This window comes from Eupeodes corollae, chromosome 2, assembly GCF_945859685.1.
Source record: "Eupeodes corollae chromosome 2, idEupCoro1.1, whole genome shotgun sequence".
NCBI lineage: Eukaryota > Metazoa > Arthropoda > Insecta > Diptera > Syrphidae > Eupeodes > Eupeodes corollae.
This window is the reverse complement of record NC_079148.1, coordinates 65,365,082-65,379,613: the sequence shown is the minus strand read 5'-3', so window position 1 is coordinate 65,379,613 and position 14,532 is coordinate 65,365,082. Positions and strand designations below refer to the sequence as shown.

At 35.1% G+C, this 14,532-nt stretch overlaps 1 protein-coding gene across 1 annotated transcript in view; it reads left to right on the top strand.

The window, feature by feature from the left end:
- The window catches only part of LOC129945331 (ethanolamine kinase), a 30,823-nt gene extending 16,548 nt beyond the window's left edge, over positions 1 to 14,275 (top strand). The window contains exons 2-4 of the mRNA XM_056055001.1: positions 9,250 to 9,704; positions 9,991 to 10,440; positions 14,030 to 14,275. Coding sequence (XP_055910976.1) covers positions 9,250 to 9,704; positions 9,991 to 10,440; positions 14,030 to 14,114 — 990 coding nt within the window. The 3' untranslated portion in view covers positions 14,115 to 14,275. The remainder of the gene's footprint in view (positions 1 to 9,249; positions 9,705 to 9,990; positions 10,441 to 14,029) is intronic.
- Positions 14,276 to 14,532: the final 257 nt, after the last annotated feature.

Below are 14,532 nucleotides of genomic sequence, written 5' to 3'. Positions count from 1 at the left end.
AAAAGACAAACTAATTGACAAGTTTTCACTTAAAACAGACGTCACCTGTTTGGTAAAAATTAAGTTATTCTAAAGCGAACAATAGTATGTCGTATAGTCTATTGTTTCCAATAAACAATAAGTCATACAATTGACTTTAAAATAATTTTATTTAAACATTTTGCATCATAAATCTTGTGTTGATTTTATAAAACATGCACACGATCGTTTTCTCGATTGCACAAACAATCGACAAGTCATAACATCAGTGCTATAATTTTCTTTAGTTCAGACGTTAGACGTTGTACAATAATAAATAGGTGAATATTTTTGTGCAAATAAATATGAAAAGAAAAAAAATATCAGTTTGTAATTGAAGGTCAAAATATTATTTAAAGCATGTTGTTAATTGTTTACAGACGAGTAGACAGACTTTTTTTTATATCAAGCACCTTTTAATGAAAGGAAGGGAACTATTTCTGGTTTGAAATAATTTTTGGGGTCATAGTAAAAATTCTAGTATGAAAACAATTTAAAAAAGAGGCTGGGATGCGACCCACACTGATAACTTCCCATCCCGTCTGTCGATTTGTCTTGCTTCTAAGTTTGTCTATATGTACTCGTACCAATTTTTACCAAATTTGCGTACTATTTTTTGTAGATTTTTTTAATGAAAAAACGGACTGTTGGATTTTTATATACAAATTACTGAATATCGAAAACAATATTTTCTGTGAAATAAAATAAGTTTGAAGCCAATAAAGCTATTTAAATTGAAGGTAAATTTTTACAAGTATTAGAATTGTTTTTTTTAGAGTTTTATTTTTTGTAAAAAAAACTATCAATTCGATTTTTTTCAAAATTTTATCGAATATTGAAAACAATATTTCTTATAAGATAAAATTAGTTTGAAGAAAATATTTCAAGTTTTTGAAAAGATATTTGAGTCAAAAATCAATTTTGACCAACTTTTGGTAAATTTTTATTAGGTTTTTAATTTTTTGCACAAAAACTGTCAATTCGATTTTTTTCAAAATTTTATTGAATGTTGACAACAATATTTGTTGAAAGATAAAAGTTGTTAAAAGCCAATATCTACAATTTTTGGAAAAATATTTGAGTCGAAAATCAATTTTTACCAACTTTTATAAATTTTTGTTTAGGTTTTTATTTTTTGTTAAAAAACTGTGAATTCAATTTTTTTCTAAATTTTTCAAAATGTTGAAAACAATATTCCTCATAAGATAAAATAAGTTTGAATCCTAAATTTTAAGTTTTTGAAAAGATATTTGAATCGATATTCAATTTTTACCAACTTTGAGTAATGTTTTTTTTTAGATTTGTATTTTTTATAAAAAAAACTGTCAATTAGATTTTTCTCAAAATTTTATCAGATATCAAAAACATTATTATTCGTTGCACAAAATTGTTTTGGAGATGAAATCATATTTCAGTCGTAAAATTTTGGAGGTGACAAATTTTTTTTTCATTTTTATTGATTTATTAAAAAAACCGTTATATTGATTTTTTTTCAAAAAATATACCTGTTTGGTATCACGTTACAATATATTTTATACAATTTAATTCAAGTCTCTAGCGTTTTTGGTTCGTAAGATATTTAGGGTTAACCAACATTTTCACCTTTTTTTCAAACTGCTATGGTAAAAAAACCACCCACGCAATTTTCTTGAGAGCCCTTTCTGCATCTTTCTGCCTTATTATCTGTATAACAAAATTTATTTGAAGTCGATATCTCTTCTGGTTCTTGAGCTATGGACGACGAAAAAAACGTTGCGAACGTACGGACGTACGGACGTACGAACGTACGTACACACGCACGCACAGACATCTTTCTAAAAATCTTTTATTTCGACTCTAGGGACCTTGAAACGTCGAGAAATGTCAAAATTTTCAATTTGACAAATCGGACCCATTACAATAACTTCCTATGGGAAGTTAATAACATACAAACAAATTGTCATATTTTAAAATGAGGCTTTTTTTTAATATTAAAGCTCTTTTTTGAAGTTAATCTAACTTCATGACGAACTTCATGTTTAGGGTTTTACAACTATAGGTAGAAAACAGTTTTCATTTATTTTCACTTATTGGAATTAAAAATTTAGTTATGTATAGACCATTTTCGAGACAAGGATGCTTTTGGTAGCTTGACCCACTTTTGGTCTTGACACTTCATTCTTTAGCTCTGTCAAATCTCGGTACAACGAATTTAATTCTGGACGCCTTTCATTTAACGACAAAGGTTCTGAAAATCCAAAATCATGGAAATAATATTATTTGCTAAATCTGGTAATGGTTAATTTATCCATGCGTATGATCAGCATTTATAACAAATTAAATTAACACTTATTTGTGAAAAAAAAACATATTTAAGTTAGAATTAATACATTTTATCGCTCGGTTAAAAATAGATCATTACATTTATCAACAAAAAAATCAATTAGGATTTTGCTGTTAATATTCGCTTTTTTAACTGTTGAAAGTTTTTTTACCCAAAAACGTTTATTACTTGTGAATAGGTTCGTATTTCCCCATTACAAATTTATAAAATGAAATTTAGATTGGAAACAACCGTTGGAGTTCGCCAAGAAAAAGAAATGAACTACTTTAAAAGGGTATACAAAAGTGCTTCACTAGGAAGAGCCCACGTACAAAATTTAAGAAAAAACGAAAAAATATATTTTATGGTTTGCAACATTTATATATAACGTTTTTTATATTAATAATAAGTATGCCCGCCATTTTTGGATATAATCTCTATAAGACGGTTTGTAGTGGAATCATAGTTTTTTTTAGATAATCGCAGTAAATTTGGACCCAGGCAATACGAAAAGCTTCAATTAAAGTGCCCTTATCTTCATATTGCCTGCCTGCTCAGTGAATACGATGACCACGGATTCAATCCAACTTCTTATAGCCGTGAAAGTGTAGATAAAGGCATTGAGCAGGTTCAGGCGACATAAGGGACTTGAAAGTTTGGCAAGTGTCTAGTATCTGATTGACGAGCTGCCAAAAAATTGGGTTCCAATTAAGGCAACTTTATTGGAAATTTGACTGGAAAGTTAGTCAAGAAAAAGCTCCCTATCAAATGAACTTATGTCACAATGACAATTGATGATGTTTTTTAAATCAACTGAACCTCATTACTTCATGATTTATTATTTTTTTTACAATTCCATTTAATCTTTGGTGTAAAAGGATTCCTTGTCAAATTGGAAGAGAAATAAGTAATATTTCTCTACAATACAAAATTCAAATCGTGATGGATTTGAAGCTTGCCTGAGGGGTGTTTTTTAGACAAAAATGTTTTTGGTAGTTTTTGTACTATGGACATAAAGAGGTGGTTTGCGAAGTAAAGTTCTGAATTTGAAGTTTATGACAGTTGAAAAACTATCTAGTTGCTTTGGTCAAAATTTACGTTCAAAGAATGAAGTTCACTGCAAATGAAGTCCCTTATGTTGTCTGAACCTGTCCATTGTCTTGCTAGAAAATTCAAGGCAGATGTCTAAAAATTCAACTATAGCTTTGTGAATGCAAAACTACACTATCAATCTGGAACTGTCATATTATTGACAAATGCAAATATATAAAATAAGAAACATATTTGATTTGATAACTTTAACTTAGCTTTAGTGTTCTTAAATTCAATAAAATAAAATGTTAAAGATTTATATTTGTATTTAAATAAATAAATTGGGTGGCGCAACAGTCCGTTGTGAACCAGGGCCTAATGCCTTACAACTATCAACCACTCCTGTATGCGAGTAATGTTGTCAGGAATGGAGGGGACCTACAGTTTGTATGCCGAATCCGAACGGCTAATTTGAGAAAGCACTTTTTCATGACAAGAATTACTCTTGGAGAATTTGTCAATTCCAAGCAAGAGGCAGTACCCGTGAAAAGACTTTAGATGGCATAGGCATGTATTTAAATACTGAACGATTTATTTCATTTTAGCAGCTGATTCTGAAACGTCAAAATCATTCTCCACTACGTCGGAGGGGAACTAACTAACTAGCTTTTGTAGTTAGATTAAGCCAATCGGTATCCCTTGACTACGTAGCCACTAGCTTTGTGAATGCGACCATTGTAATCATAGAGACTGTCAAGTTAAACTATTTTTCATCCAAAAATTCAACGCGTTTCCATCCATTGCTCCAAGCAACATGCTCTCTTGCTAAAATTGGCCCATGGTCTTTGTGTACTTGGCCCAAACCTGGTTTCTTTTTCAGTTTTCTTCTCTAGATAGCATTAGTTTTTTGTATTATCATTCGAACCATTGTTATGCTGAGTGATACTCCAACTTTGGCCCTTATTTCAGTTGCTGGTGAATTACGAACATAATTTCTTGCAACTGTCATGCTTCTGTTAAGTCTGCTTGCCATTTCACGTCCTGAGAGTCTTAAATCTGGAATGGCTTCATTTTATGGTAGCACCTTTTTAGTATACTGTTTTAGGGGTTAATTATTTGATCTTAGGACATTCTAACGCTCGTTTTTTATTTGCACTTTATTTTTATCAATTAAAAATACCTATAGACGAATGTACCTGAACCCCAAACTGGAATGGGTAAAAAATTATGTATTCATCTTCGATTACCAGTGTTTTCTTGGGATGAGTTTTTATTTCCAGTATGAGGTATGGGCTGTGTTCCCACCGCCCACAGAGCCATTTTAGAATAAATACTTCAGCGTTCTTTTAAGGTTTATGTATGGCAGTGGAAGACTTACAACTAATAAGAAAACTTCTTTATAAATTCACATATCCTCAAAAAAACTAATATATGTAAGTTTGTTTCCGAGTTATAAAAAGTTGTATCTCAAAACCTGTAGTTATAGATTAATTTTAAAGTCGGGTTGGATCATAAGGAGTCAAAAAACTTAGAAAAAGTCAGACCTATCACGAATTTCGAAACATTGCATCACAAAACATTGCATCGCAAAATGTCCAATTACAATGGAGTTCGTAAGAGGGCTGAGTATAACCTTGTTGACCAGTGTTATTATTTGTTGTAAAGACATTCTGGAGTGGTGGCTCAAAACTTATTTAAGGTTGTGCTACAGTCCTGTGTGAACTAGGGCTTAAAAACCGTGTACAATATCGTCATAGCTTAATGGACTTTTATAATTATACTGTATAGGCTTTTTTAACCCAAAAAAAAACATATATGTAATTCCAAAAAATATTTTTGCCTGTTTCTTAGTCATAATTGGACATGTGACAACCGTACAAAAAAATAACGAACATTTCGGAATGCTATGTTTGTTAGAAGTTTTTACAACAAATGCAAAGAAAAGTGTTAAAAATCATGGAATCATTTCTTCATTATCCACTTATGGCCTTGATTTGACATTTTCTTCCTCCCAAACATCAAAATTATATGTAGGCAACAATTCTCCTCTTGCCAAAAGAAGAAAATTATTTTTCTTAGAGGACTTTAACGTGGGGTTGCAAAAATGAATTCGCATGGAAGATTCGCATGGAACAATTGGCAGGTTCTGACGACATAAGGGATTCGAAAGTAAGTCAAGTTTCTTTTATCTGAGTGGCCACCTGCCAAAAAATTACTTACTTAAGGTGGCGCTACAGTCCTGTGTGAACTAGGGCCTCACCCAACAAACTTCTCCATCTAGCTCGGTCTCTAGCTAGATGTCTCCAGTTTCGCGCTCTAAGTTGGGTCTGGTCACTTTCCACTTGTGCGCGCCACCTGATCCGCAGTCTTCCTCTACTGCGCTGTCCTGTGGGTGTGGATTCGAAGACTTTCCGGGCCGGAGCATTGGTTTCCATGCGCTCTACGTGACCCAGCCATCTTAGTCGTTGCACTTTTACCCTTCTGGCTAAGTGTACGTTGCTGTACAGCCCGTATAGCTAGTCCTTCCATCTTCTCCTCCACTCGTTTTCGATGCATACGGGACCGTAGATCACACGAAGAACTTTTCTCTCGAACCGACCCAAGGTGCTTTCATCCGCTTTTGTCTGAACTTATCTCCAACTGCTTTGAAGAGCTTGGCATTGAAGCCATCTGCTCTAGCGGCTTTATTAGACTTGAGCTTAGATATGGAAATCTTTACTTCGTCTAAGTCGGGAGGACGGGATTGTTGGCTTTCGTTGTATATGTTGAATGGATCATCCTGCCTGACAGCGAAATTCAGTTCTTCATCGCCGTTATACAGTCTGCAGAAGTGGTCCTTCCAAATCCTCAGCATTGACTGCAGTTCCACTATAATGTTTCTACTATCGCCTTTGCAGCCATTGGTTCTAGGTTTATGTACCTGTGAATTTCGTTTCACCTGTTCATAAAACTTTTGAACTTCATTCCTGCTTTTAAACCTCTCAACATCTTCTACCGCACGCTTCTCATGCCCTCTTTTTCCTTCTGAGAAGTCGCTGTTCCTCTCGCCTCTTCTGCTCATAGAGCTCATGAGCAGCTCTCGTTCTTTTATGCAGCGCTGCTTTGCGTGCCTGTTATTTGGCTGCATTTGCCTGCCGACATCCCTTATCAAACCAGGGGTTCCACTGGTTTTCGATACATTGCGTTGGCGGCAGAGAACTTCGAGAGAGGTTACTCGTAACTCGGTCGGAAAAGGATTTGGCGATCTCTTGCGATTGTAGCCGTTCGACGTTGTACCTTCTCCCAGGACCTCCCTGTTTCGCTCATATCAGGCTAATGTTGCCGAATTTAGCCTTGATGCGTATTGTCATGAGGCGCTCATTGATGCATCTATAGCTCAAGACTTTTTGCCTTAGCCTGGCTCCAATGACCAAACCGCATCCAAATAAACGCTGTTGGTTTTCGTGGTAGCAGTCACCATAGTAAATATCGCAGTTTTTCATCCTCTTTTTGCCTGGCCCATCCCATCGTATTTTCTGGATGGCGGTGATGTCTGTTTTATAGCAGTCTAGGGCCTCCGCTAATTCTTCGGCCGCACGTGGTCTGTTAAGGGACTTAACATTCCACGTGCATATCCGAAGTTCGTTGTCCTTAATTTGTTTGCGTAGGTTGTCAACAGTAAATCCATCCGTATCTGAGGCTTGTTGGTGCTTCGCATCTATGAAAGCTTTAACGTGGCCAGGAAGTCACCCCGACGGCACAACCAACAACCTGGAGGGCCAGATCCTTAGTATAACTCCAAGGAAGGGGAGCCGGATGAACCGCTCCTTATAGGCCTGGACACCGAATAAGTCGAAGAAGCCCTATAAGGTGTTCACTTAGTAGTTCAACCTTACTGGAACTGTAGACGCCACCGTTGATTCCATTTCATTCCATCGGGGATTCCTCCGCTGCCGTGTGGATAAGGAAATGTACCTTTGTGGAAACACCTCTCCCCTCTCGTTTGCTGCCCCCAACAACTTTCCACTGGGGTTGTAACCCAATCTCCAGCTGAGGTACTAGGCACCCGATGTTCACCACGGGGAGGTGAGAGTAGAAGTTGATAGACAGAGGTGGGTTTTGAGAAAAACCTGTGGACGCTTGTGTCCTCTTGAATGCACATGTCTACTATTTGAATTTGCCAAAAAATTGACTTCCAATAAAGTTAAGTTGGAAAGTAAGTCAAGAAAAAAACTTAATTACTCTTGGATGAAAATCTCCATCAATTAGGAAGTTCAGATATCCGTCAAAAAATTATTTTTGTCGTGGCGCATGGAAAACGTGTGCAATGAATTTTTTTTTGCGAGTGTTTTATAGCGCTTTAACGAGTGCTTTATAGCTGTCAAATCCATCTAAACATTTCTTATAATTGTATTAGTATCAGTGCTAAGAGGGGTAAATATTTCCAGACCTGCAGAATTGATCCTAAATCAAAAATAAATCAATTTCTTTTTCCTCATGAAATGCAAAAAACGGGAAATTTTGTGCTTTGACAGATCTTAATCAAAAATAAATTGATTTATTTTACCAATGTAACGCCATTTGTAATTTATTTATTTTATGCAAATTTCTATTTGAGGCTTTATGTATGTACATTATGTATGTAAAAGGGTTCCTTCTGAAATTGGAAAAGGGATTAGTAATGTTTCTTTAAAATACAAAACACAATTCTTTATGGACTTGTAGCTTTCCTGAAAAGTGCTTTGTAGTTTTTGCATGCTTCAAACTGAAGTTTGGTGAAGTAAAGTTCCAAATTTTGAAGCTTATGACACTTGAAAAACTTACTAGTTTTCTTGGTCAAAATGTACGTTCAAAAATCACATTTGACTGCAAATGAATCCCCTTAAGTTCTCTGACAGTACCCAATGTATTAGTAATTTTGTGAAATATGCTGAAAAACATTTACAACCTTTTAAAATAAAATATTAACGTACTAATCAAATTTTAAGATTAGGATAAGGTGATGAAACTTAATTACCATCTACGTGCTCTCAACCAACTTTTCTGAAATCACAAACATATTAGTTTTATTTGTTTTGTAATTTTAAAGTCGTTTGTTTGTTCGTTTTACCTACTCTTAATTTATTTTCATTTTCATTAAAAAAGAAAACAAATATAGTGTCATACAAGCTAAACATTTATTTACATTTTGTATAAATGAAGCAGATGATTAGATATAAAATGTATACCCACGTATATTCTGATTGATATATGAATTTTTTCCGGGAAAAAAATAGCAATGTTTAAATTTCTTGACATTTTAATTTAAAGTTTACTCTTTTCTTCTTTGTAAAGGGTGATGTTTGGTTAATTGTTCCTCAAGATTAATCTGTCTATGCGGTCTCCTAACTACCTATTGTTTTGATGTTATGTAACCAACGTTAATTCTATCCGCATAACATACATACGTAAACAATTTGAAATTTATGTTTTTACATATAAAATTAAATTAAATAAAGAAATGGTTATAAAATAAATGTGTGTTTTTTGTTTGCCTTAAAACAGAACATTGAAAAATATGTGTATATTTTTATTTGAAAAGCTGAAAGCAAACTGTAACTTTATCTCAAATCTTAAAAATCTGACTCAGCTTAATGTTAATAAGTCAATTAAATGTTTGCAATTGAAACAAATAAAAATAGATTTAATCAAAAATAAACTTGTGGAGTTTAATGAAATGAGAACACTATTAAAACTTTAACTTTAAGATTATTAATTAAAGTAGCTAATAGCTTTAAAACTTTTGATTAGTTGCTTCTTTATGTTTCACCTTATGATCACTTTACAGTTCAATTTGGTTCCTTTTTTCAAATTTAAATTAAGTAAATAACGTTGATTCCTCTAATAAAAAAAACATACTTTTTCTTAAATATTTCTAGATTTTCACAGACGGAATAACAAACAAACTAGTTGGTTGCTTCAATACACCAAAAATTGATGACAATAATTCCTCTCAAAACGGCTGTACCGACTATACAAACAATGTCGTTCTTGTACGAGTTTATGGCAACAAAACCGACCTGCTTATCGATCGCAAAGCTGAAACCCGCAACATAAAGCTACTTCATTCCTACGGATTCGCACCCTCGTTATTTGCTACATTCAAAAACGGTCTCGCTTACGAATACGTACCCGGAAAAACATTAACTCCCGAAAGTGTAACTAGACCCGAAGTATGGCAGCTAGTGGCATGTCGCATGGCAGATATGCATAAAGTTACCCAAGACAATGGTTTAGCGATACCACCGGCACGTGAATCAATGCTTTGGAAAAAGGTTCAGAGTTTCTTTGACTTGGTGCCAGAACGTTTTTCAGATGCCGACAAGCACAGCAGGTAATTTGGCAAAAAACATCCTATGACATTTCAACACAAATTACTATATTCACAGGACATAAGAAGGACAAGATTTCGAAGAAAATCGTCATCTTCTTCTCCTTGGTGTAGTTGTGATCTGGTTCTGTTGTTGCACTCAATTGTTGTATACGAACTCCCTATTGTAATTTGTCATTTTCTGTCTTTAAAAACAAACAAAAGAAAAACACTAATTCAAAAATCAATCAACCCAAATCAACCAGAGTTGTGATCAATCTTATATGCTAATTTTCCTTACTCATTCTAGGTTAGAAAAAACCTTTCTACCCATTTCGAAGATCCGCAACGAGTTTGAGTTGCTTTACAAAAAATTAAAGTCACTCAATAGTCCGCTAGTATTTGCACATAACGATCTATTGTTGGGCAATGTCATCTACACAGAATCTCTGCAACAGATAACATTCATCGATTACGAATATGCTGATTATAACTTTCAAGCCTTTGATATTGGCAATCATTTCGCTGAATTTGCTGGTGTAGATGAAGTTGATTATAAGCGTTACCCATCAAAGGAATTTCAACTTAAATGGCTGCGAACTTATTTGGAGGCTTATTTGGAGAGTAGTGAGGTTTCAGAGGAACAAGTTCAGAGGCTATATGTGCAGGTAAATCAGTTTGCATTGGCGGCGCACTTCTTTTGGACGATATGGGCCCTCATTCAGGCGGAATATTCAACAATTGACTTTGATTTTGTCGAGTAAGTATATATTGTGTAGTTGTTTGTCTTTTTTTTTCAGTTTTTGCCTCTTAGATCTGGGTAAGATTACCCTTAAGTAGGGTAATTACACAAAGGGGGCCTAACTTTATACATTGATGAATTACAATAATTAACATGCATTTAACATGAAGTCGATGGCTAAAAAAATAGTGTTGTTGGCGAGGTTCATCTCGGGTTGTTCAGTCCCGGTTGTCCTGATGGAGGTTGGTAAGGTGTGGCGGCGATCAGCCGCGGTAGTAGTCTGACTTCAGGCCAGCATAGAAGGAGACGTCGTCGTCGTCATTGGGGAGTTTGTCCAAGATATCCATACCACAAAGGTATCTCGGGTCCGGGTGTCGTTCCTGATTGGTCATCCTTCTCATTAATTGGTTAGGGTGGCTGGCGACATTGGTGATTATCTTCCTTTGCTGCCTGTGCAAGGAACTTGTCAAGTGGCTTGATTTCAGCTTCTTCGTAGACTCTACGATTACTATAGTGCTTCTGTCGTTAACGGTCGAATTGTAGATCGGTGCATATCCTTAGTATCTTCCTCTCGAAGACTTTAAGTTTTTCCATTGCAGTTTTTGATGAGGTGAACCATATCGGAAAACTGTAGGTGATAACCGGTCTTAGCAGTTGTTTGTATATCAACATTTTCGTTGGTTTACTTAATCCAGTTTTCTTCTTCAAGAGAGGATGAACTCGATGGAGTGCGATGTTGGCTTTTGTTATCACAGCCTTAGAGTGAGGGTTAAAGCGCAGCAGCTCATTGAAGTGTATTCCAAGGTATTTGGAGTTCTTCTTGGTTTTAATCCTTGATCCATCCGGGAACGTCAGAACAAGGCCGGGAACGTCTACAGCGGCTGTTGTTGGTGATAGATCTCCGGAAGCATACCAGTTCCGATTTGGAGGTATTTATCCTTATTCCCCACTTCTGGTAGTACTCGTAAATTCTGCTTATGTGTACTTCTACTCTTCGGGCTGCGATCGTAGGAAACATGGAGGAAGAATAGGTGAGTGAGTCATCCACAAACAGCAGGGGTGGAATCGGCTATGGTCATTTTTGATTGTCACCTTTGTGATCATAAAAAGTGATCAAACTAATTTTTGCGTCTGTGTAAGGTGATCACCAAATTTTGTTTAGAATTTGGTATCACTTTAAAAGAAATTCACCGACGTTTGTTACAATTGCAGTGGTTGTATTCAAAAACCGATCTGAAGCTATCCGGATTATTATGTAATTATAAGTTTTGATGTACCAAGTAGCCACGATGATGTTCTGCCTGAACAATAGTCAGCATTTAACTTTTCTCGTTGAGCACTCTGTCACCATACAAAGCTGTCGTGAGCACTCCCGCCTTATTTTGCATTTATTGCCAGAATTTTTCTGTTCTCGTTGCAGATCTAGGCAACAAAAATAAATGAATCAAAAAATTGACTTACGATCATAGCGTTAACACTATGTCTTCCTTTTCTATTGAAATACATATGCTCATTTTCCGAAGGGCGGAGAATCATAATATGACTCCCAACAATGCAGCCGATTACTATTAAACAAATAATAAAATAAAAAACAAGTAATAAAATTAGTTCATTTTTACTAAGAAACAAAGTCCTGACTCCAGGAATTTGATATTTTTCGTAGAAGAACATTTTTGTTGCTTCAGAAGCCCATTGATTAAATTTGATTGGAAGTGGGCACAATTTCCTCTCCATTTGTTTTAAGGTCAAAGAAATAACCTCACAAACTGTACTTTGGCCCCATGGAGCTGACCAGTCAGCGCCAACTTGCCTTTGGTAGCCACCACCTCCAAGAAAATTTAAAGTCGCGGCTAATCGAAGAATAGGGTACTTACTTTGGACTTGGAAGATCAAGAATGTTTATTTTATTGCGGAGGTTGATCCTCAAGAGCCGGACATTTCTATTATGATTAATATTTTTATTTTCAACACTTTCAGAATGTAAAATCAAAGGCACAAACACATTCATATTGTCTTGAAATTTCAGCAACTAAAAATAAAAATCAATTTCGATTGAAAGTGACAACTAAAGAGCTGTCACCAGAAAAAGTCCCAATACAATGTACGAATATTTCAGTGCCTAAATATGTCTCATTGTCTGTCATTCTAGAGGAGGAACTTATCCAGCCCCTATGAACCCGCAACCCTGACTCGTAAATGCTTACACGGGCCTCTGTCTCTGCCCAGCATTAGTCTGTTGTCTGTCCCTAACATGGGAAATCTGCAAATCTGCTCGAAGGACCACACAGTGTCTAATTATCAAATTAATAAAAATCGAGACGCCAACGTGACATAAAAAAAAAGTCCCCAAATCGTGATTGTCACCGGTGACTATCACCTTACACAGACCGAATTTGTTGATTGTGACTGTCACAAATCACCTTACCCGATTCCACCCCAGGTTCTCACAATCCTTTGGCACTGGCTGGTCAGATGTCATCAGGCTGTAGAGGAACGGTCCAAGTTTCGATCCTTGGGCGATTCCAGCCTTTACGTCTCTAATCGTTGACTTGCAACTATCTATTTCTACGAAGAAGTTTATGAAAGAAAGAAAATAAAATTTGTATTATTGGCTGTGGGATATTAAAAATTCGGAGCTTATGGATGAGGGCCTCAATCCATACGCTGTCGAAAGCTTTCTCGACATTCAGAAAGCATCCAGCTGTGGCTCGGTGGCTATAGAGAGCAGCGGTGGCGTCGGACTGAAACTTTAGAAGTGGATGAATTGTTGAGTGAGCCTGTCGCAATCCAAACTTTATGTCGGGGATGATGCTATGCTAGTTGCAGAATTTCTTCAGTCTCCTTAAAATGACTTCTTCCAGAATTTTGGTTTACCGATTCAGTGAGATTAAGTATCTGATAGTTTTCAATGTGCTGCTGTGCTATATTGGACATTAAGTTTCTTTAGGAGGAATAATAGGTCTTACGAAAACAAAACCCAATTCAAATGAGAAAAACTTACATCCCTATTCTGCTACACATTTCCGTATTTTGCATAATAAAATAGAAAGCATAAGAATAAGAATTTTTTTAAATATTGTTAACGTTAGATTTTAAAGAATTAAATAAATAAATAAGTCACTCTTGGAGTCTCTAACGTTTCCTTGTAAAGTGGAAGTATTCGTTGCGTGGTCATGAGATCATGGTCCAATTTATACCTGTTCCACCTAAAAGCTCGTTTCTAGCACTGAATTCTCTTGAATTGAGAAAAACTTCAAGAGTAACTATTGTCATATAAAATGCTAGCCGGATTCGGCATAGAATTAGATTAGATAGTTAGGGAGATTTCTCTTGACTAACTTACCATCCACCTTTCCATTAAAGTTGCCTTAATTAGAAAGCAATTTGTTGGCAGCTGGCCAATCAGATACAAGAAACTTACCTAACATTCAAGTCCCTTGTGTCGTCTAAACCTGCCGATTATCACACAGAAATGCTTGAGATTTGTAAGACAATAGGGCCTAGTTTTGAAAATGTGAACAATAATTAATTTAATTTTGTTGTCTATTAAAATTAACTAAAACGGTAATTTGTTGTTTAACATTATCTTTTGTTTTCTGTGTTTCAGCTACGCCTTCACCCGTTACAATGAGTACTTAACCAAAAAGGATACATTCCTATCACTGGATATAAACACTAATAGTCTTAGCTGAGACAAGTTTCTTAACCACATCGTTTGACACGAAACCAGCAAGACATTTAAAAAGTTACATGTGAAACTAAAAACAATAATTCACAAATATGTATTTTTGTTGTTGTATAAAGTAAAATAAAAGATTTGTTAGCAAATTCAAAAAATAATAAAATATGATAATAAATCTTCCGCAAATCTTATAAAGAAATTTTAGTTTCATCGATTTTTAAAATTTTTATTTTTGTAATATTTCTTTTAACGAACTTGGTTCGATTTTTAATTTATAGTTGTTAAGCTAGATATATTTATATGTATGTATTTCAATGATTACTTAAAAGGGGACGAATTTTATTCGTTTTAGTTTTAGAATTTACAAATAAAAAATAAAGCATTCCCATTAAATGCATTGTTATATTGTGTTAAAAAACAAAAATTAA